The sequence below is a fragment of the Pristiophorus japonicus genome, chromosome 22, assembly GCF_044704955.1.
Source record: "Pristiophorus japonicus isolate sPriJap1 chromosome 22, sPriJap1.hap1, whole genome shotgun sequence".
Lineage (NCBI taxonomy): Eukaryota > Metazoa > Chordata > Chondrichthyes > Pristiophoridae > Pristiophorus > Pristiophorus japonicus.
Genome location: NC_091998.1, coordinates 27,177,749 through 27,202,557, shown reverse-complemented (window position 1 = coordinate 27,202,557; position 24,809 = coordinate 27,177,749). Strand labels below are relative to the sequence as shown.

Here is a 24,809-nt window from a genome sequence, read left to right as displayed (position 1 = left end):
TCCTATTAAATATTCAAAAATGGCACAATGAAGAGTAGATCTAAAATTACATCGACCTGGAATCATTTACATATTGCAATTATGTTTTAAAAAGAAAATTGAGTCGGTATATGTCTGTTTCTAGCAATCTGATTGGTGGACCAGGTGACTATTGTATTATCCGTGAAGTGGTTACCGGGGACCAATCAGATGGGAGTACTCTGCTGCCCTCATATTCCCATTTAAGAAGTTCAGCCAAAAATAAGAATCTGAAACATTAACAGGATTGGAGCTATAAATTGAGCAGCTGGCATAGGATTGAATCTACTATATAATTTACTATATAATCAGATTTTAATTGGATTGATTTATCTCCAATGAATCAAAGCATTAAAATTGAGCATTCAAGATTCTTTTTTATTCATTCACGGGATGTGGGCGTCACTGGCAAGGCCGGCATTTATTGCCCATCCCGAATTGCCCTTGAGAAGATGGTGGTGAGCCGCCGCCTTGAATCGCTGCAGTCCGTGTGATGAAGGTTCTCCCACAGTGACTTTATCATAGTGATTTGGTACAACTGTGTGGCTTGCTAGGCCAGCTGAGAGAGCAGTTAAGAGTCACCCATATTGCAGTGGGTCTGGAATCACATACAGGCCAGACCGGATGAGCACGATCACCAGACATCTCAAAGTGCTTTACAGCCAATTAAGCACTTTTGGAGTGTAGTCACTGTGGTAATGTAGAAATTTACGACAGTCCAGTTCCATGGTCATCATTAAGGATACTAGTTTTTTTTTTCAATCTAGATATATTTAATTAAGAACATAAGAACTAGGAGCAGTAACAGGCAATACGGCCCCTCGAGCCTGCTCTGCCATTTAATAAGATCATGGCTGATCATTGACATCAACTCCACTTTCCCGCCCGATCTCCATATCCTTCGATTCTCCTAGAGTCGAAGAATTTATCTATCTCAGCCAGGAATATACTCAACGACTTGCCTCCACAGCCTTTTGGGACAGAGACTTCCAAAGATTCACAACCATCTGAGTGAAGAAATTCCTCCTCATCTCAGTCTTAAATGGCCAACCCCTTATCCTGAGACTGTGCCCCCCAGTTCTAGACTCTCCAGCCAGGGGGGAAACAACCTCTCAGCATCTACCCTGTCAATCCCCTTCAGAATCATGTGTGCTTCAATGAGACCACCTCTCATTCTTCTAAACTCCAGAGAGTATAGGCCCATTCTACTCAATCTCTCATTAGGACAGACCTCACCCCAGGAATCAATCTAGTGAATCTTTGTTGCACCAACTCCAACGCAAGTGTATCCTTCCTTTGATACGGAGACCAAACTGTGCACAGTACTCCAGGTGTGGTCTCACCAAGGCCCTGTACAATTGTAGCAAGACTTCCTCACTCTTATACTCCAAACCCCTTGCAATAAAAGCTAACAGTCCATTTGCCTTCCTTACTGCTTGCTGTACCTTCATGCTAGCTTAGTATGTTTCTTGCACGAGGACACCCAAATCTCTCTGAACACCAACATTTAAAAGTTTCTCACTATTTAAAAGATACTCTGATTTTCTCTTCTTCCTACCAAAATGAATAACCTCACATTTCCCTACATTATACTCCATTTGCCACTTTACTGCCCACTCACTTAGTCTATCTATATCCCTTTGCAGGGTCTTTGTATTCTCCTCACAGCTTACTGTCCAACCTAGCTTTGTATCGTCAGAAAACTTGGATACATTACACTCGGTCCCTTCAGCTAGGTCATTAGCTCCGTTGGGCAGGCCCACATAGTTCGCATGCCAGACATGAGACTCCCAAAGCAAGGGCTCGACTCTGAACTCGTCCACGGCAAATGAGCCAAAGGTTGGCAGAGGAAACGTTACAGGGACATCCTCAAAGCCTCCCTGATAAAGTGCGACATCCCCACTGACACCTGGGAGTCCCTGGCCAAAGACCGCCCTAAGTGGAGGAAGTGCATCCTGGAGGGCGCTCCTCGAGTCTCATCGCCGAGAGCATGCAGAAACCAAGCGCAGGCAGCGGAAGGAGCGTGCGGCAAACCAGGCTCCCCGCCTACCCTTCCCTTCAACCACTGTTTGTCCCACCTGTGACAGAGACTGTGGTTCTCGTATTGGACTGTACAGCCACCTAAGAACTCATGCTAAGAGTGGAAGCAAGTTTTCCTCGATTCCGAGGGACTGCCTATGATGGTGATAATATAGAATGCATTCCATGAACTCGTCCTCCAGACTACCTTTGCCATTAATTGACTGAATTAAAATTCCCCAGCTGCCGTGGTGGGATTTGAACTCGCGTCTCTGGATTACTAGTCCAGTAACATAACACTATGGTTACGTCCCCTTATCAAGATTGTTCAGTGATGGATCTGTAGTTAAAATGAACTCTGGCTTCTTGCTCCCTCCCAGCCCTCAGCCCACAGCCCTCCTCTGCCCCTGTCCTAAGCTCTCGATTTCTCTCAAGCCTATCCCCTCCTCCGTTTTTCTCAGGGCCGCAGACGGAGGGGGAGTGGAATGTCCTTGGTTCCGTCTGGTGCCCAGCTTGTGTTGCAGCAGCAGCTGTTGGATGAGAGACGGACGGACGGACAGGGAGAAGCACAGTCCTCTGCTCCTAGTTTTTGTCACCCACGAGTGTTGCTGCAACTCCTAACTGCGGCTAAGGTCTGACAGCGACAAAGACAGTCCGACTCTGGGTAAAGATCCATCTGGGCGCTGGGCCCAGAACCCTGCCACTGGCTTTCCTCTTGGCATTCAAGGAGCAATGAGATCAGTTCCGCAGCTGTCAGAGTACAAGCCCATTGACTGGCTTCAGGCCTCTAGGATGTGAATAGAGAGAGGAGGAACCCTACAGACGAGAGAGGAGCCAGAGAAAAGGGAAGGAAAAGTTAGAAGCAGATGACAATGAAGGAAAGCATGACCAACATTTAGAAAGTGACAAACTGAGGACAAAGAACTCGTGGAATACGAGTAGAGAGATGCACTTACATTATGCTTACCAGAGCAATGCCATGGGAGATCAACTTATAGCAATTCACCTAATTAAAAAGGATTATATTCACCAGTGTCTCTTGTAACCATGTGATGGCCATTGGTTAATGGCCAATAAATGGGTCACCAGAATAATAAGGAGCCAATTGATCGTGTCGCCCTCCCTCCCATTCCTGCCTGGCCTTCCAGCCTCTCTAGGGCTACTCCCTTTCGGGGTTCTGGCCCATTAGTACTTCCTATGTTAGCTTCCTCGACCAGGCCAACATCCCCAGCATTGAATCACTGACCACACTCAATCAGCTTTGCTGGGCAGGCCACATTGTTCACATGCCAGACACGAGACTCCCAAAGCAAGCGCCCTACTCGGAACTCCTTCACGGCAAACGAGCTAAAGGTGGGCAGAGAAAACGTTACAAGGACACCCTCAAAGCCTCCCTGATAAAGTGCGACATCCCCACTGACACCTGGGAGTCCCTGGCCAAAGACCGCCCTAGGTGGAGGAAGTGCATCCGGGAGGGCGCTGAGTACCTCGCATCTCATCGCCGAGAGCATACAGAAATCAAGCGCAGGCAGCAGAAAGAGCGTGCGGCAAACCAGCCCCACCCACCCTTTCCCTCAACGACTGTCCCAGACTGTGGCTCTTGTATTGGACTTGTTGGTTCCATGGTGTAATGGTGAGCATTCTGGACTGTGAATCCAGCGATCTGAGTTCAAATCTTGGTAGAACCTGAATTCTTGTTGTCCCAGCTGCTGAAAATTTGGGATAAACAAGTGAAAGACACCTGGTGCTGGTGGGCAGTTTTCCCCCTCCCCTTTTATAGGGGGCACTTGTAAAATTTATAGTTTTACTGCCCCAAAAAACCCCACAAAAATCACCAAAAATTTTTTTAAAAACACAAAAAAAGGGCACGTGAAAAGTGTTTGGAGCATCCCCCAGATCGGGGGGCACTTGATTTAGCTGCTTAATTTTGTTTTCCAAAAAGAGTTGTATTGGACTGTTCAGCCACCTAACAACTCATGTTAAGAGCGGAAGCAAGTCTTCCTCGATTCCGAAGAACTGCCTATGATGATGACTTCCCATAACAAACTATATTTCCCAAATATATTGTCTCCTTCTGTGATATTTGGACATAGAACTTCAAAGCATTAAATGAGGTCTAATGCTGAGTTTGATTTTTTTTTTGTGGGGGTGGAGGTGTAAAAGAAAGAAAGACTTGCATTTATATAGCACCTTTCACTACCACCAGACATCTCAAAGTGCTTTACAACCAATGAAGTACTTTTGGAGTGTAGTCACTGTTGTAATGTGGGAGACACGGCAGCCAACTTGCACACAGCAAACTCCCACACACAGCAATGTGATAATGACCAGATAATCGTTTTTTGTTCTGTTGATTGAGGGATAAATATTGGCCCCAGGACACCAAGGATAACTCCCCTGCTCTTCTTCGAAGAAATAGTGCCATGGTATCTTTTATTTCCACCTGAGAGCAGATGGGGCCTCGGTTTAACGTCTCATCCGAAAGCCAGCACCTGTGACCGCAGCACTCCCTCAGCACTGCACTGGGAATGTCAGCCTAGATTTTTTTGTGCTCTAGTTCCTGAAGTGGGACTTGAACCCACAACCTTCTGACTCAGAGGTGAGTGTGGTACCCACTGAGCCACCGCTGACAGTGGTGGGGTCATTCTGTGACTTCTCCCCCTGTATCACTTTTCTAGTCCTGAGCCTTGATCTCATGAAAGCCTGCTGCCCCCTACTCAGGATTATTCTACATTATGGCAGCTTCTGTCTCGCAGCCCAGATCCCAGCTATTTCTTCCCCCAGCTGGCCTTCCCCGCCCAGGTTAACCTCACTCCAGCTCGACACCCATTGGCGCTAGCAGTGAAGAGCGATGGCAAAGTAACAGTAAGAACTTGACTTTTGATAGATGGTTAGGCTTTGGTGATCATATGGTGTGCAGCAGGCATCAGGGAATGAGTTGACAGCTTGATAAAACAAATTGATCGTAGGGTTCGGACGTGTCAATCACTTGGCCTTCATGTTTACAGTTTGAGACATCTGAGTTTCTTGACTGAATTCTAACTTTATACCCAATATGTACATTGAATTTTAAATGTAACAACTCTCTTGGCATCAGACTGTTTACACATCCTGACTTTATTTCCATGTGACATTTAAATATAAAGACATAACATTTTAAAGAACCGTATATAATTCCATTCAAAGCTTTAGCATCAGGTTGTCAGGGGGAGGAGATGAGACCAGGCATTAAAATGTGGCATTATTCTGTTGTTTTAAGATAAGTCTGTCTTTTCCATTTCAGTGTGAAAGCCTTGATATGCCTTGTTTCTGTAGGTGGGAACTTGTTACCCTTCACATGTTGGAACCATGGCATTGGAAAAAATTATCCACGACTTGCTGGCCCAGTTTGTTCACTTGCACATCCCTGATGCTGATCTCAGGTGGGTGATAAAAGAAAGGAAATGAAAGAACTTGCATTTATATAGCGCCTTTCAAAGCTTCAGGGCGTCCCAAAGTGCTTTACAACCAATGAAGTACTTTTGAAGTGTGGTCATTGTTGTAAAGTAGGAAATTGCACACAGCAAGGTCCCACAAACAGCAATGAAATATTAACCTGATAATCTGTTTTAGATGTTGGTTGAGGGATTAATAGTGGCCAGGACACTGGAAAGAACCTCTGCTTTTCTTTGAATAATGCCATAAAGAAAAGACTTGCATTCACATAGCACCTTTCATGACCACTGGGCATCTCAAAGCGCTTCACAGACAATGAAATACTTTTGGAGTGTAGTCACTGTTGTAATGTAGGGATGCCACGGGATCTTTTACATCCACCTAGGATGGCAGGCGGGGCCTCGGTTTAACACCTTATCTGAAAGACGTCATCTCCGACAGTGCGGCACTCCCTCAGTACTGCACGGGCAGCGTCGGCCTAGATTTTCTGCTCAAGTTTCTGGAGTGGGACTTGAACCTACAACCTTCTGACTCGGAGGCGAGAGTGCTACCCACTGAATTGGTGACAACTTTCACACAACCAAGCTCGTGGAACCACCTGAAAGCAGGACTGGTATCTGCTGGATTAGACTGGTCCACCAACATACCTAAGTTTACTCCTAGATCCATTTATATAAGTCATATATCTAGTGTATGTGTCCCTGTCTGTTCTTCTTCTATCTCTATCTCATGGGCGAGATGGGTGGGGGGGGGTGGGGAAGGAGAGGGGCGGTTGAATGCGTGTGCCAGTTCACAGAAAGTGTCCTTAGCTGAGCTTCTCAGATGTGCTCACACTTGAACCTTGTTAGTCCTTTGGTGGCAGATGCATGCTACAACTGGACAGTTTTGAGACAGTTTTCAGATGGTCCAGGATAGGATATCTGTTCTGTATCATTCATTTCCTGTTGGGCATAAGATTTATATATTAAATGCATAGATTACAGCCTCATGGTGGGTTAAATACATAAACAGAATTAGCATTTAATGCATTGCCTTTCATGATCCCAAAACTTCTCCGAGTACTTTACATCCACTGAAGTACATTTGAAGTGTAGTCCCTGTTGTAATGTCGGGAAACACAGCAGCCAATTTGTGCACAGCAAGCTCCCACAAGCAGCAATGAAAATGACTAGATAAGCTGTTGTTTGGTGTTAGCCAGGACACTACGAGAACGACACTGCTCTTCTTTGAAAAGCGCCTAGGAGATTTTTTACATCCACCTGAGAAGGATGAAGGGACATCGATTTAATATCTCATCCGAAAAACGGCACCTCCGACAATGCCGCATTCCCTCAGTACTCGGTGTTTTTCAGCACTGCACAAAAACACAGGGTCAAGTTAGTATCTTGAACACATCAGACAGTTGTACTTTATTTCAAGCAATCACTAATTACAATATAATCTAAATATAATATAATTATAATATAATATTTTAAATTATCATCCTTGTTTACAAATCCTTCCCTAGCCTCGTCCCTCCCTATCTCTGTAATCTCCTCCAGCCCCATAAACCTCCGCGATATCTGCGCTCCTCTAATTCTGGCCTCTTGAGCATCCCTGATTATAATCGCTCCACCATTGGTAGCCATGCCTTCAGCTGCCTGGGCCCTAAGCTTTGGAATTCCCTCCCTAAACCTCTCTGCCTCTCTTTCCTCCTTTAAGACGCTCCTTAAAATCTACCTCTTCCCAGATTACAGAGATAGGGAGGGACGAGGCTAGGGAAGGATTTGTAAACAAGGATGATAATTTAAAATATTATATTATAATTATATTATATTTAGATTATATTGTAATTAGTGATTGCTTGAAATAAAGTACAACTGTCTGATGTGTTCAAGATACTAACTTGACCCTGTGTTTTTGTGCAGTGCTGAAAAACACCGAGTACTGAGGGAATGCGGCATTGTCGGAGGTGCCGTTTTTCGGATGAGATATTAAATCGATGTCCCTTCATCCTTCTCAGGTGGATGTAAAAAATCTCCTAGGCGCTTTTCAAAGAAGAGCAGTGTCGTTCTCGTAGTGTCCTGGCTAACACCAAACAACAGCTTATCTAGTCATTTTCTCCTTACGTGGCTCGGTGTCAGATTTTGTTTTGGAACGTTTTACTAAGTTAAAGGTGCTATATAAAAGTAAGTTGTTGCTGTTTAATCAAGTTGAAGGTGTTCAACTGATCTGACCGCTTGACAAAGAAAGAAACTATATTGCTTCTCCAGTCAGGTTACTGGAAAATACCTTGCACACTTAATTATCCCCCGTGATTTACACACTGTGCATTGGGACTGCACCCGCACTGTGGAGGAACAACCCTGCTGACATTGTGCTTTTACCCCTACAGTGTGATGGACGAGGTGATTCTCTCTTACATCACCGGTGTGCTGGAGGAACTTGGATCTCCAGACTCGTCTGAAGAGAACTTCGATGTGGAAATGTATGTGGAAATGATGGAGGCCTACATCCCAGGCTTTGCAGAGATAAACAGGTAGGGCATTTCTTGCATTTGCAAGTAGTTTAGTAGCATGCTAAATTCTGTAGAACCTACAGTATTATTATTGATGGGGTAAACAATTGATTAGTCTAACATTTGATAAGAAAAATTTAGGGACAGCTTTACTATCCCCGTTAATATATTGACATTTGGAATATTTTGTTCTTTCCGAATTTGCTCACTTCACCTCTCTTCATCATCATAGGCAGTCCCTCGGAATTGAGGTAGACTTGCTTCCACTCTTAAAATGAGTTCTTAGGTGACTGAACAGTCCAATATGAGAACCACAGTCCCTGTCACAGGTGGGACAGATAGTCGTTGAGGGTAAGGGAGGGTGGGACAGGTTTGCCGCACGCTCTTTCCGCTGCCTGCGCTTGGTTTCTGCATGCTCTCGGTGACGAGAGTCGAGCTGCTCAGTGTTGTAAACGGCTGTCTTGCTCTTTTCGCTTTGTTGCTTTTAACGTCGAATTACCCGCACACACTCAGTTGTAGTAAAGGCAGGATCGAGTCTTTTATTTAAACATTCATACTAAACAAACCAAGTATGAAAGTTACTGAGAACGCTTCACAAAGGCAGTTGCTTCGATTTCCATGGCTGCTTGAGACACACACCTTCCAAATGTCCAGTGTCTCTGCTCTGTGTGTGTGTGTGTGTGAGTCTCACCTTTATACTGAAAAAGCCTTTGTCTAAATGCAAAGAATAAAAGTTCAATCATGACTAACTGCTTTCTGAATCGTTTAACATACAGACTATTATTCCCACTGTAACAAGGTACTCAAATATTTAACATCGTTTAATTCTAAGGTACTCAAATATTCCATTATTCCCACCGTAACGAGGTGCTCAAATAATTAACATTGCTTGTTTAACCTACAGATGTCATTAAATAGTAAGAAAGGTACAATCAAATACTTATACAGACATCATCAAATCGTTTAGTCATGAATTTCCATTATTCTTAACATCGTTTAGTTCTAAGGTATTCAAATATTTAACATCCAGACAATGAACAGTTACTCAATGGCTGGAAGGCACCACATTGTCTTTTCGATCCAAACTTCCAATCTTCCTGTTTTTTAATCCAAACTTCAATCTTACTGTTTTCTTAATCCAAACTTCAGACCACGTGCTGAAGCAAAGAGTTCAGAAATGTGGGACTGTACTCCCACACTCAGCGCCCTCCCGGATGCACTTCCTCCACTTAGAGCGATCTTTGGCCAGGGACTTCCAGATGTTAGTGGGGATGTTTCACTTTATCAGGTGCAGGCTCTAGCTCACTACAGTTTCCCATCAGCCGTGGCTCAGTGGATAGCACTCTTATCTGTGAGTTAGAAGGTTATGGGTTCAAGTCCCACTCCAGCGACTTGAGCACAAAATCCAGGTTGACACTCCAGTGCAGGTCTATCAGAGGCACCGTCTTTTAGATGAGACATTAAACCGAGGCTCCGTCTGTCCTCTCAGGTGGATGTAAAAGATCCCACAGTATTATTTCGAAAAAGAGCAGGGAAGTTGTCCCCGGTGTCCTGGCCAATATTTATCCCACCACCATTTGTTGTAAAGCGTTTTGAGAATGTCCTGAGATCCGCAAGTTCTTTCTTTCCCTCTTTCTGGACATGATGGCTCACCCAAGTGGTTATTCTTCATATGTAGGCAGCTCGTGTTGGCATCTATTCGCCCATGAGGAGTGCCACAGCCAAACTCATCCGCAGACGCGTACTTTCCAATGGGCCACCGGATAGTAATGAAGACTGGGACTAATTTATTTTTGCCCTCCATTGTCCACGGGTTAGATAACTTAACTCAGCACAAAGCAGGGATTAAACCTTTGACCTTCTGATCTGTTTACCTCTGTACCAGATCAGGCATGGCCTTTATCCACCAAGCCAGGGGACCATGTGTAGCGCTCTTGCCTCAGAGTCAGAAGGTTCATGTTAGACCAATATAAGTCACAAAGTCGGAACCAGCAGATTATAAACCCTTTGGCTTGACTTCAGTTATAGGCAAGTTGCTAGACGAGATCATTAGAGAAAGAAAGACTTACATTTATATAGCGCCTTTCACGACCACCGGTCGTCTCAAAGCACTTTGCAGCCAATGAAGTACTTTTTGGAGTGTAGTCACTGTTGTAATATAGGAAACGTGGCAGCCAATTTGCGCACAGCAAATTTCCACAAACAGCAATGTGATAATGACCAGATAATCTGTTTTTTTGTTATGTCGATTGAGGAATAAATATTAGACGTGTTTATTTCTACTAATGCCCACCCTTTGTCTGATTGGTCCCCTTGGAGGATAAGCCACACCCTGAAGTTTTTCTGGAATGTGCAACTCGAACCACCCAGCCCAAGTTCTCACTGACTTCGCAAATTATAACTCGATCCACTTTGACTTCCTGAAGCCACAGAGGATAGATCTCCCCAGAAGCCACTGAGTGCCAGCCGAAGTCCCTTACCTTAGCCGTAGTCGCTTGTCCCCCAGCGCAAGTCCCATACCCCAATGCAAGTGCTGCATCACCCAGCCGTAGTCCCTCCTTACACCAGCGCAAGTATATGACATTAACCCCCCCCACCATAGATGGAGCATTGTTAACAGGTTTATTGGGTATGAAATGAATAATGACAGTGTAGTGACTTCTGGATTTCATCCAGTCCAACGATGTCCCTTGTAGGGGTTGTAAGAACGTGATCCGTCTTCCCTGAGCTTCCTCTCTCCCCACCCATGTCTCTCTCTTTCCCCTCCCAGCCAGACCCTCCCTCCCACTACACCACCCCCCCCCCCCTCCCCCTTGGCTACCCATAGGGTCGGGGCCACTCAGTGCTCGACCGGGGCCTCAGCGGGCAACTTGGTCGGAATGATTCAGGTTCGGGGCTGCACTTCCGGTCCGGCAGGGAGGCATTTCGACAAACACATGCGCAGAAGGACAGAAAAAGCACAGTACATATAGTAAATATTGGCCAGGACACCAGGGATAACTCCCCTGCTCTTCTTCGAAATAGTGCCATGTGATCTTTTACATCCACCTAAGAGGGCACACAGGTTAATGTCTCATCCGAAAGATGGCACCTCCGACAGTGCAGCACTCCCTCAGCACTGCAGCCTAGATTTATGTGCTCAAGTTCCTGGAGTGGGACTTGAACCCACAACCTTCTGATTCAGAGGCATGTGTGCTACCCACTGAGCCACAGCTGATATAAGGAAGGAGTTATTAAAGCTTCTCATCATGGCTTCTGGAAAAGAAGGTCACTTCTTACGAACCTGGTGGAATTGTTTGAGGGAATTACTAGGTTGGTGGATGATGTTAGCTCGGTTGACATGATATCGCAGGATTTTCAAAAAGCGTTTCTCAAGATGCCATGCAGTAGGGTATTTTGAGAGCCCTGCGGGATTGAAGGAAAGATCTTGAGTGGAATAAGAAATTGGATACTGTCTTGTAGGCAGAAGATTGTTATCAATATTGGTGGTGCTGTGTGGTGTCCGGTAAGGATCAGCGATGGAATCATTGCTCCTCACAATTTATTAATGAGCGGATTGAAGGTGTCGGGGGGAATTGCCCACACGTTCGCGAATGATAACAAAGATTTGTGTGAGTGTGAGAATCTTGGTAAGACAAAACAACTACAATCAAACCTAGATATGATGGGAGAATGTTCCCGGATCTGGCAGATGACATTTAATATAGTGCAGGTCTAACACCAAGCATGTATGCACCATGCAGGGCACCAAACTCAAGTCCGTTGAGCGGGAAAGAGACTTGGGTGTTGCAGTACATGAGTCTCTAAAGGTTCAGCACCAGTGCTGTGGGGCCAGAGCAAACAGAGTACTGGGATGTACGGCTAGGGTGCTCCAATATAAAACCAAGTGCAATCTACTGGCCTTGTGTAAGACATTGGTTAGGCCTCATCTAGAATATTGTGTCCAATTTTTAGTCCCCTTGCATAGTGGGTGAACGTCCGAGCAATGATGGACAGGTAAAGACCCTGTGATCCATCCAGCCTGTCCCATACAATCGCCATACTTGTGTATCACAACATGTACACTCCACCCCACCTGAAACATAAGAATGTATGAAATAGGAGCAGGATTAGGTCTTTGGCCCCTCGAGCCTGCTCCGCCATTCAATAAGATCATGGCTGATCTGATAATCATGGACTCGGCTCCACTTCCCCACCCGCTCCCCATAACCCTTTACTCCCTTATCGCTCAAAAATCTGTCTATCTCCACCTTAAGTATATTCAATGACCCAGCCTCCACAGCTCTCTGGGGCAGAGAATTCCACAGATTTACAACCCTCTGAGAGAAATTCCTCCTCATCTCAGTTTTAAATGGGCGGCCCCTTATTCTGAGACTATGTCCCCTAGTTTTAGTTTCCCCCATGAGTGGCAATATCCTTGTCGAGTCCCCTCATTATCTTATATGTTTGCATAAGATCACCGCTCATTCTTCTGAACTCCAATGAGTACAAGCCCAACCTACTCAACCTATCTTCATAAATCAACCCCCTCAACTCCGGAATCAACCTCGTGAGCCTTCTCTGAACAGCCTCCAATGCAGGTATATCCTTCCTTGTGATCTCCTGGGAGAGGTCAAAAAACCCAGGCCAATTTGCAGGGGTGGGTAGACGATCAAAACTAGTCCAAGCGATCACTCTGGCCCTGAATTCCCTGAAGTACCGACCAAGAGGTGATCGCCACCCCAGCCACAAACAGGTCCAGCTCTCACTTGAAGGGATTCAGCAAATCAGCATCCACCGCACAAGGCAGCAGCCTTTTCCAGAGTAGAGGATCTGGGAAAGGATGAGAATGTTTATGGTTGTTCACAGCATGTCATTTCCCTAGAACCAACCAGGATTGGCCAAGTATGTGAAGGATGAGGAATTGTTAACTCACGACTAGTTTCAGATTGATCCATATTCTAACCTACGTAAACTAGAGCTGATCCAAAACTTGGCTGCCCGTGTCTTAACTCGCACCAAGTCCCACTCACCCATCACCCCTGTGCTCGCTGACCTACACTGGCTTCCGGTTAAGCAATGCCTCGATTTCAAAATTCTTATCCTTATTTTCAAATCCCTCCATCGTCCTCGCCTCTCCCTATCTCTGTAATCTCCTCCAGCCTCACAACCCCCCAAGATATCTTCGCTCCTCTAATTCTGCCCTCTTGAGCATCCCTGATTCTAATCGCTCAGCCATCGGTGGCCGTGCCTTCTGTTTCCTAGGTCCCAAGCTCTGGAACTCCCTCCCTAAACCTCTCCGCCTCTCTACCTCAATTTCCTCCTTCAAGACGCTCCTTAAAATCTACCTCTCTGACCAAGCTTTTGGTCACCTGCGCTAATTTCTACTTATTCCGCTCAGTGTCAAATTTTTATCACATAATACTCCTGTGAAGCGCCTTGGGACGTGTCACTACGTTAAAGGCGCTATATAAATACAAGTTGTTGTTGTCGATCATACTCATTCATGGTGTGCAGATTCAGTGAATTCCCCTGAGCCCTCCTGTTGCAGCTGAACAGCCAGTACTGTCTCCTTGTAGCAATGGGAGATTTTCCATTAGATTTTTGTGATGGCCTTTTTCCCCTCTGGTCCTCCTTTTCAGCACAGATCAACGGGGGATACACGTTAGCTCCTGATCTCCCAGTGAGCTGGTCGCTGTCCCACCAGGAGAAGGGGAGGTTTATTCAGCGGCGTTAATCAGTGCCTCGGAATCACTCACCTGCACATCGATCAAACCTGGAACCTTGCTGGTCTGTAGAGCTCAGCCATTCAGATGATAAATGTGATAATGGAGGGGATTAGTACTTTTGTTAACAGATTAAAAAGGACCTTTTTTTTATTTTTCAGCGTCACTATCTGTGAGATGATGTTTGATTTGGCCGCACGTCTGATCGAAGCTCGTAACAAAGGTAAGTCCCAAGGACTGTGCCGAGTGGGGCTGCTGCAGAAACATCGTAGTATAGGCTAAACCGAGCAGGCCACATGGTCACTGGTTCAATCCCTGGGCTGAGAGCAGTCGTTCTGGGTGCTGTAATTGGCATCAGTACCTCTGCGCCGGAGAATGGGAAACATTATTCCTGGGTCCCCTTTCCTAATCACTATCCAGTGGACCCTGCAAGGGCAGGTGTGTGCCTGTCTGTGTCTGTGCGCCTGTCTGTCTGTGTGTGTGCCTGTCTGTCTGTGTGTGTGCCTGTCTGTCTGTGTGTGCGCCTGTCTGTCTGTGTGCCTGTCTCTCTGTGTGCGTGTCGGTCTGTCTGTCTGTGTGTGCCTGTCTGTCTGTGTGCGCCTGTCTGTCTGTGTGTGTCTGTGCACACACGGGCGTCTGTTGAGCAGGTTGGGCCTGTACTCATTGGAGTTTAGAAGAATGAGAGGTGACCTTATTGAAACATACAAGATTCTGAGGGGGCTTAACAGGGTAGATGCAGAGAGGATGTTTCCCCTCGTGGGGGAATCTAGAACTAGGGGGCATAGTTTCTCAATAAGGGTCGCCCATTTAAAATGGAGACGAGGAGAAATTTCTTCTCTGAGGGTCGTGAATCTTTGGAATTCTCTACCCCAGAGAGCTGTGGAGGCTGGGTCATTGAATATATTTAAGGTGGAGATAGACAGATTTTTGAACTACAGGGGAGTCAAGGGTTATGGGGAGCGGGCAGGAAAGTGGAGTTGAGGCCAAGATCAGATCAGCCATGATCTTATTGAATGGCAGAGCAGGCTTGAGGGGCCAAATGGCCGACTCCTGCTCCTATTTCTTATGTTCTGTGTGCGTGCACAGGGAGGGTGGGGGAGAGAGACACACAGAAATGCTGTGGTAAATGTCAGCGATTTATGTGCAGGGGAGTAAACACCAAAGTAATTACTTAAAGCTGCAATTTTACTCATGGCCGTCAATCATGTTTATGGTCTCTTTTATCACTTGTATGCATTCCTATGGAAGTGCGAATATGGTGACATTTAAAATAAAGGCATTCCCAGTGTCTACAGGAATGAAAGGAATGTTTATGAAGTCTATCGTGGGAGTATTCCAAAGGCTGCATTTTACATCCATTACTCATAATTTCACTGACAGTCTTGTAGGCTGTCAATTAAGTTCTGGGAGACATAAATTCTGCAATATTTAAATGACCAACTTTTACATCAAAAACAGTAAAGGGATTTTGTATACAATGGATACTATTTTACATTGAAAATGAGCACCAGAACGGTCTTCAGACCCCGAATCTTCAAGGAACAACTAAAACAGAACATCTGGGCTGGATTTTCGGCCTTGTTGTTTTTGGGGCGATAATGGTGGTGGGACAGTAAAGTTAGCGCCCGGGAATAGTTTGCACCTCAGTAGGTAAGTTTGGGCAGCTGGGCCCTGAGTGCTGGGACGCAGCGCTAAGAGAGGCGTTGGGTTGGGAAACTCCCGAACTAAAGAGCCGGGCCGGGAGCGCGACGAGAGACGTCTGTGGGGTGGGGGGGAGAAACCTTAAAACAAAACCCCACAAAAACATTGCCCATGCCACCACAACACAAATCACAAAGAAATTAAAAGAAAAAACAATCGCACTTACCTTAGTCCATTATTTACCTCGCCACTAATGGCATGGTTGGACCGCCCCGATTTCCCAGGTAGTCAGTGCAGGGCACGCTTTGCAGCGTACGCGTCGGGCAAGAATCAAAACTCGCGCCGGTGTCACAACCAGGGACATTGCACACCGGGCGCAGCTCTTCTGGGCGGTGCTGCGCAGCACTGCCGCTAAACCTGACCCGAGGGGCACTGGAGGCTGACCGCCTGACCAAAACACCATACTGTCACCAGTGCCGCCTCCCCGGAGCGAAAAACGGAGTGGAGAAGACTCAAAAAAATCCAGCCTGTTATTTGTGGGGCCTTGTGCACAAGTTGGCTGCCACGTTTGCCTATAAAACAACTGTTCAGACAAAACAACCTGAGCCAATACCTGAACCCCAATACTCCTGCCCACTGGCGGAGCAGGCAGTGTCATTTTCCACACATCGTCCTCTCCTGTGAGGGCAGTTCTGAACTCGTGGGCTGTCTGCCAGCAACACACAACTTTGTGTGAAGTGACCACTCACTGTCCACAGCGAACCACTCGCCACTCGCAGCGAATATTGACTTTCTGAGGCTTGATTCTGTGAAATATTGGCCCTGTAATTCCGTTTTGGCCTTCCCGCGGGCATTTTCGAGAAAAAATACGCACCTACCTTAAGCTGCGGCCCACGTTGGACTTTCCGATGCTGAGGCCTCCTTCGACTGCGATTCTCAGCGCGTGCCGTCGATGCGTGCGCAGGCCTCGAGCTGGTCTCACATGGCTCTGGGCAGCCAATCAGGTAAGGTATCATAGTAATAGGAGTTCCGCAGGGTCCTAAACTCCTATTACTATGATAGTGATAGAGCCCGAAACACCCAAAACACTAATAAAAAATAGAAAATAATTACACTACATTCATTTAAATTAAAGTTATTAATGTCTTTAAAAAAAATAATTTCCCGATTTTTAAAAACATTTTTTAAAATAAACTTACCATTGTGGGGAGGGTTTTTAATGATAAAATATGTTTCAATAACTTTTTATTTTTATATATTTTTGTTTTTTAAAACACTTGCACCTGTAAAAGTAAAAGCAGGCGCAAGATTTTTGAGGACATTAGTAAGCGTAAATATCGGAAATTTCCACTTACAAGTGTCCTCGCTCCCGAGATGCGGCCATCTGTCAAGCCAGAAACATGCGCATTGTGCGCTGGAAACCATCATTTCCGATGCCTTCCCGGTCCATAGGAACTCCATACAGACCCGGGGAAGCTGGAATTTCAGGGCCATTCTTTACGACATCACAAACACACATAAATACACAAGATGGCTCTTCAGGAACTTGTCATCACATGATCCATTAATTGTATTTTCAGCAGTAATTGCATTACATCGGTTGTCCACTAGGTGGTGCAGTAGTCCACTAGGGCGAGTTCTAAATGACAGATTCCAGATCTTTTTTTTAATCGGGCGAGAGAAAGCATGAAGTATGAAGGCACTGCTAATAACTACCACTCGTAACATCATTGCCAGGACCAAACCTGAGACTGTCGCATGAAGCCCTTATTCTAGAGCACAGACTCCTGTCCCTCTACTTTGTGATCTATTCAAATCCAAAGTACTCCTGGCTGGTATTTATTCAGTAGTGCCCCTGTAGTGTCTGCAGTACCACAGGTTCTATCCACTTTCGCTATCACTGGGAGCTGGTGGTGCATCATATGAGACATGAGGACTCAAGGAAATTAAAGACCAAGAAGAAATTAGACTATTGGAGATGGGAAGAATAGTGTATTGGTTCCAGTAGTCCAGAGTTTGAGTTCAAATCCCATCATGGCAAGTTGTTAAATGGTATTCCATAAACTTGGTCATTTGTGGATTAGTACTAGGGAAAAAAAAGTGACCATGAAATCTGTTGTTAAAAACCCAATTCACTCACTAATGGCCTACATGTGTCTCCAGTTTCGCACCACATGATTGACTCTTAACACCTTTAGAAATGGCCTATTTGTAATCATCATAGGCAGCCCCTCGGAATCGAGGAAGACTTGCTTCCACTCTTAGCATGAGTCCTTAGGTGGCTGAACAGTCCAATATGAGAACCACAGTCTCTGTCACAGGTGGGACAGATAGTCGTTGAGGGAAAGGGTGGGCAGGGAGTCTGGTTTGCCGCACGTTCCTTCCGCTGCCTGCGCTTGATTTCTGCATGCTCTTGGTGACGATACCCGAGGAGCTCAGCGCCCTCTCGGATGCACTTCCTCCACTTGGGGCGGTCTTTGGCCAGGGACTCCCAGGTGTCAGTGGGGATGTCGCACTTTATCAGTGAGGCTTTGAGGGTGTCTTTGTAACGTTTCCTCTGCCTTTGGCTCGTTTGCCGTGGACGAGTTCCGAGTAGAGCGCTTGCTTTGGGAGTCTCGTGTCTGGCATGTGAACTGCATGGCCTGCCCAGGGAGCTGATAAAGTGTAGTCAGTGCTTCAATGCTGGGGATGTTGGCCTGGACGAGGACGCTAACGTTTGTGCGTCTGTCCTCCCAGGGGATTTGCAGGATCTTGCGGAGACCTCGCTGGTGGTATTTCTCTAGCGACTTGAGGTGTCTACTGTACGTGGTCCATGTCTCTGAGCCATACAGGAGGGCGGGTAATACTACGGCCCTGTAGACCATGAGCTTGGTGACAGTTTTGAGGGACTGGTCTTCAAACACTCTTTTCCTCAGACGGCCGAAGGCTACACTGGGGCGGTGTTGGATCTCATCGTCAATGCCTGCTCTTATTGATAGGAGGCTCCCGAGATAGGGGAAGTGGTCCACGTTGTCCAGGGCCACGCCGTGGATCTTGATGTCTGGGGGCAGTGCTGTGTGGCGAGGACAGATCTGGTGGAGGACCTTTGTCTTACTAATGTTTAGCGTAAGGCCTATGCTTTCATATGCCTTGGTAAATATGTCGACTGTGTCCTGGAGTTCAGCCTCTGTGTGCACAGACGCAGGTATCGTCCGCGTACTGTAGCTCGACGACAAACGTTGGAGTGGTCTTGGACCTAGCCTGGAGACGGCAAAGGTTGAACAGCTTCCCACTGGTTCTGTAGTTGTAAAAGAATGAAAGAAAGACGTGCATTTATACAGCACCTTTCACAACCACAGGATATCCCAAAGTGCTTTACAACCAATTAAGTACTTTTTGACGTATAGTCACTGTTTTAATGTAGGAAATGCAGCAGCCAATTTGTGCACAGCAAGTGCTCACAAACAGCAATGTGATAATGACCAGCTAATCTATTTTTGTTCTGTTGATTTGCTAAATATTGGCCAGGACACCAGAGAAATTCCCCTGCTCTTCTTGAAATGGTGCCATAGAATCTTTTACGTCCACCTGAGAGCAGACGGGGTCTCGGTTTAATGTCTCATCTGAAAGATGGCACCTCCAACAGTGCAGCACTCCCTCAGCACTGCACTAGGAGTGTCGGCCTAGATTATGTGTTCAAGTTTCTGGAGTGGGACTTGAACCCACAACCTACTGACTTAGAGGTGAGAGTGCTGCCCACTGAGCCACTGGTTACTGTTGGTACCACACCAACCACCTTCTCTGGGTAACTAGGGCGGACAGTCAGTGTGGAACTTTTCATTGTTGCTCATATCCTGAGAATAAAGTTTGAAATCAGGCATTGGAGTATCTCTGTTGCGGAGTATAGGCAGGTGCTCAGAGAGACGTTGGGAACCTGAGAGCAGGTGGAGTATCTGCAGCTACAGGTAGCATGGGGGAAAGAGAAAATATGTCTTTTACCACGCTCAGAAGAACAGTCTGCATTTAAAACAAAAACACCAAAGTGTGAAGGAAATGCCACGGCTGTTGTTTAGTTGGGGCATAATGGGAGTAAGTCATCCTTGTCCACTCAAAAATAAACATACGCTGGAACTGTGAAACAAATTGATCTGAAAGTACATAGTACTGTCACCATCTGACAGAGCGAGACTTTTCAACACTTTGGATGAGATCCTTCATCAGAACACCATTGGAACTGGGTGCAGTACATCACTTGATCAATATGCAGATTCCAGAATTGCGGCCTCAGTATTGTGCGGAGAAACAGTATCTTATTTTATAATGACCACTAAACTCGCACTGAGTGCAAGACTTGTAGAGTTACGTTGAATATATTTATTGATTTATTTTATTAAAAGATTACCTGAATTGCAAGTGATTTTCTGTATAGTCTTACATAATATTATAGCAGAGAAACAGACCGTTCGGCCCAACAGGTTTATGTTGGTGTTTACGCTCCACACCAGCTTCCTCCCTCCCCATCAAAATATCCTTCTATTCCTTTCTCCCTCATGTTTATCTAGCTTCCCCTTAAATGTGTCTATGCTGGTTGCCTCAGCTACTCCCTGTGGTAGCATGTTCCACATTCTAACCACTCTCTGGGTAAAGAAGTTTCTCCTGAATTCCCTGATGGATTTATGAGTGACTATCTTATATTTATGGCCCCTAGTTCTGGTTTCACCTGCTAGTGGCAACATCTATCTATGTCGACTCTATCAAATCCTTTCATAATCTTAAAATCCTCTTATCAGGTCACCCCTCAGTCTTCCCTTTTCTGGAGAGAAGAGCCCCAGTCTGTGCAATGCTTCATCATAGGTATAACCTCTCAATTCTGGTACCATTCTGAAAAGTCTTTTTTGCACTTTCTCCAGTGCCTCCTAAATCCTTTTTTTATAATATGGAGACCAGAACTGATAACAGTACTCCAAATGTGGTCTAACCTCTGATCAGCAGAGAAAATCCTTACCCATCTTCAAATAGTGCCACGGGATCTTTAACACCCAGCAGAAACTTCAAGCACGAGAGCTACCAACTGAGCCAAGCAGACATTTACATCTTACGTTTGCAGGATGATGTACCCTGTTTAATGAGAGGAGCTTTGTATTAGGTAACATGCAGCGTATTATTCTGCTAAGTTACAAACGTGTTTAACTAGGTAGCCCACATCTGTAACAAAGTGTGACGTTTTACAGTATTAACCCCTCGCCTCCCCTTCAGCTCTGCTCCGTTTAAAATACCATCCCTCTCCACCCCTTTCTGCCACTCCGAAAAACAATCTAATGACCAACTTTCTCAGTGATTCTGCAGCACCCAATTTAAAATGCTGGGACCACTCCTCTGGTTCAGTCCTCCACATTCTCAGCTCTGACCAGTTGTGCTGCAGTACAGTAGGGCCTGGGGAATCCTGGTGCATGAAACACAAAAGGTTAGTATGCAGGTACAGCAAGTGATCAGGAAGGCCAATGGAATCTTGACCTTTATTGCAAAGGGGATGGAGTATAAAAGCAGGGAAGTCTTGCTACAGCTATACAGGGTATTGGTGAGGCCACACCTGGAATACTGCGTGCAGTTTTGGTTTCCATATTTAAGAAAGGATATACTTGCTTTGGAGGCAGTTCAGAGAAGGTTCACTAAGTTGATTCCGGGGATGAGAGGGTTGACTTATGAGGAAAGGTTGAGAAGGTTAGGTCTCTACTCATTGGAATTCAGAAGAATGAGAGGTGATCTTATCGAAACGAATATGATTATGAGGAGGTTTGACAAGGTGGATGCAGAGAGGATGTTTCTACTGATGGGGGAGACTAGAACTAGAGGGCATGGTCTTAGAATAAGGGGCCGCCCATTTAAAACTGAGATGAGGAGAAATTTCTTCTCAGAAGGTTGTAAATCTATAATTTGCTGCCTCAGAGAGCTGTGGAAGCTGGGTCATTGAATAAATTTAAGACAGAGATAGGCATTTTCTTAACCGATAAAGGGTTATGGGGAGCGGGCAGGGAAGTGGATCTGAGTCCATGATCGAATCTGCCATGATCGTATTAAATGGCGGAGCAGGCTCGAGGGGCCGAATGGCCTATTCTTGCTCCTATTTCTTATGTTCTTATGCGCTCCCCCAGATTCTCAGCTCGAACCTCCTGGCCAGCTCTGTTTCTGCAGGTTTTCAGCTCTGATCTCCTGGCTGCTCCAGTTCTTGGCTCTCCTGGCAGATCCAGGCCACAGAGAGAGAGAGAGAGAGAGAGAGAGAGAGACGGGTGCCTGGGAATTGTAGACCAAATCATAGATACAATTCCAAAGGCCTGGAGCAAATCTGTGGGAGGCTGCGCCAGAACTAGAGCTCAAGATGTTTACGCGCGTGAAGCGGAGCAAGTAGGGAATAGGATGTGACCAGTTTAATTACTTGGTTGTGAATTCTTTCATTTTCTTTCATTTTATGATGTTTATTCCGTGCGTGCTACATATTCAGGTCAGCCGCAGAAACTCTCGGGTTCATTAATTTCAGTCGCTCCCGTAAGCGATCCCGTACAATGTCCATGCTAAGCTGCGCAGCCATGCAGCATTGGGGGGCCCTGCGCAGGCCACTCACCAGCTTTTCAATAATTGCACATGTGCAAAAAATGAATGGGCCGCTCAGCCAGTTAAAGGGCCCACGCATTTAAAAGTTAGGAGTTCTGAGTAGAGCGCTTGGTTTGGGAGTCTTGTGTCAGGCATGCAAACAATGTAATACAATAATGTAACTGAGGAGATATCAACACTACGTCCCTCTGACCTACAAATTAAATATTGTGTTTTTAGCATGTCCTAAATAGATATCTGGTTTACACTTTGTGATGATATCAGGCCGAAACATTAAACTCTCTTAATTATTAGACCGGAAATGAAAATACAGAACAACAGTGCAGCTTGTCTTTAGGCAAGAATATAACATAATGTGCATGCTATATTCCCCACATCAGTGGGTTGTTTTTCTTTGATTTAAGCAGAATAACGTCTAATTTCTAAAGCATCATCTGTAGCTCAGTGGATCGCACTCTCGCCTTTGAATCAGCAGGTTATGGGTTCAGGTCCCACTCCAGAGATTTGAGCACAAAATCTAGGCTGACGCTTCAGCGCAGTACTGAGGGAGTGCTGCACTGTTGGAGCTGCTGTTTTTCATACAAGATGTTAAACCGAGGCCCTGACTGCTCTCTTGGGTGGATTTAAAAGATCCCATGGCACAATATTTATCCCTCAACCAACATCGCTTAAAAAAACCAAGTTATCTACTCATTATCACATTGCTGTTTGTGGGAGCTTGCTGTGCGCATATTCCTCCATTACAACAGTGACTACACTTCAAAAGTACTTTATTGGTTGTAAAACACTTTGGGACATCCCAATGTTGTGACAGGCGCTATATAAATGTAAGTATTTATTTTTACCATCCAGTATGCTAACCTTGTAAGACTGTCAAAGGCCACCCCGAGCAGTGTTTCTGCCCTAACGCCTTCTCCTTCCCCTCGAAGGGAGGGATTATACCATAAAACCCCTGTCAAGCACCTGGGGCCAGGGACCTTCCTACATAATGGCCGAGATGTTTATCGATTACTGAGACAGGCTAACAGATCGCTTACTGTTTTCAGTCTTTGAGGAAACAAATTAAATGCCTTTCTCATTGGTAATTTAACCACCTTCTGTCTCCGTACTTTATAACATTTATGTGAATAACCTTCAGTTTAAAACCACAACATTCAAATGTAACTCCTTTTATAACCCCTTTCTGTGGATAAAGCGTCCAGAAATCCTGTAAAGTAATGGGTCATCCCCAGAGCAACACCAATGTCAAGATGGCCATTTTGAAAATATGTTTGGAGCGATTTTATTGGTTGACTTTGCCACACTTGCTGGTTAGTGATTGGTAGTTTTGCTGCCTGATGTATTTAAGGAATTCAGTATAGCCAGTAAGGTGCAGGTGTGAGGGAGTGTACAGTTTAGCCAGTAAGGTACAGGTGTGACTGATGCTAGTTCATGCTCAACCTACATGTGCAAGAGAAAAGGCTTAAATATATAGATGGGTAGTTGGATGTTGCCATCTCATTGCATCTTTTTTTTGTGTCTTCACAGAAAATGTTCCTCCCCCTGCGGCCTCTCAAGACACCAAGTCCTCTTCGAAGGAGCAAGCAAGCGGCCTGGAGGAGAAGGAATCAATAGAGCCAGAAAGCAATTCAGTGGCAGGGGAGGGAGCCAGCGCAAAGGTAGGCTTCTCTACAGATTGTAAAAGGAACTGGCTATATTGATCCAGGCCAATTGCTCCCGCTGCTGAGGGCTTCAAAAACCAGGGGGCTTACGTTTAACATTCACAAATTGGGAAGCGAAGGGAAGTCCGATGGGGCTTTCGTACCCAAAGGGTAACCACTGCAGAATAAGGAAGCCACTGAATCAGACAGTATAAAGAGGCAGCAGAGGGTTTTGACGAGACCCGGAATCGAGAGGGTTTGATGTGACCTTGAGTAGGGATTTATCTGTGCGTAGAGCTGTGGCGGGTGGCAGCAGTGGAGTCTGGAGCCTAGAAATAGGTCTGCGCAGAACTTGTGGGAAGTGGGACCGGGCTGAAGGTTAGCCGAGACGGACTTTGGCAAACTCCTGCTGGTGGTTTGCCACAGATTTATTTTTTTCGGCAATTGCGATTGGTTGCTTTCTGACTGAACCAATCGGCACAGTTCTGGGGTCTGATGAGTTGAACAGAACAGACAGCAGTCCCAGTCCGATCTTTATGGAGAACATGAGTCTGTACCCTGGGCCTACCCGGCAAGACTAAAAATTTTGCATGACATCAACAGTGCTCCTGGCTTATAAAATAAAACATGGCAAATATTATGAATGGATAAAGAGTCTGACTAGATATTGTGAGCTCAAAGTAAAGTGTGACCGTAGTCTTTTATTGCAGGTCTCCAGAGTGCCTCTCCAGCAGGTTCTCCCAAGAGATTGTGGGATCCCTTGGGACTCCAGGGGATGAGCCCTCTGGTGGTTAAGCAAGGTATTTACAGGTTTACATATGTAACACTCCCCGCCACCCCCCCCCCCCCAAAGTCAATAGTGTAACTATTTACAAGATGAGTCGAGATTTGGGGCCTTTCTTTCCTGGTTGATCGTCTCGGTGCAAATGCTGGTTTTGATGAGTCGTTTAGAAACATAGAAAATAGGTGCAGGAGTAGGCCATTCGGCCCTTCGAGCCTGCACCACCATTCAATAAGATCATGGCTGGTCGTTCACCTCAGAACCCCTTTCTTGCTTTCTCTCCATACCCTTTGATCCCTTTAGCCGCAAGGGCCATATCTAACTCCCTCTTGAATATATCCAATGAACTGGCCTCAACAACTCTCTGTGGTAGGGAATTCCACAGGTCAACAACTCTTGAGTGAAAAAGTTTCTCCTCATCTCAGTAGGAGATCTTTACAGTAGCACTGCCGATTACAGGAATCAGTTCCTTTGTGTAAGTTCTC

The 24,809-nt window shown here is 45.7% G+C and overlaps 1 protein-coding gene across 1 annotated transcript in view; it reads left to right on the top strand.

Annotated features, from left to right (window-relative positions):
- Positions 1-24,332, top strand: part of cuedc2 (CUE domain containing 2) — a 28,151-nt gene extending 3,819 nt beyond the window's left edge. Inside the window, exons 2-6 of the mRNA XM_070865410.1 lie at positions 5,353-5,459; positions 7,847-7,990; positions 13,836-13,897; positions 23,431-23,561; positions 24,254-24,332. Of these exons, the coding sequence (XP_070721511.1) occupies positions 5,386-5,459; positions 7,847-7,990; positions 13,836-13,897; positions 23,431-23,561; positions 24,254-24,322 (480 nt within the window). The 5' untranslated portion in view covers positions 5,353-5,385 and the 3' untranslated portion in view covers positions 24,323-24,332. The remainder of the gene's footprint in view (positions 1-5,352; positions 5,460-7,846; positions 7,991-13,835; positions 13,898-23,430; positions 23,562-24,253) is intronic.
- Positions 24,333-24,809: the final 477 nt, after the last annotated feature.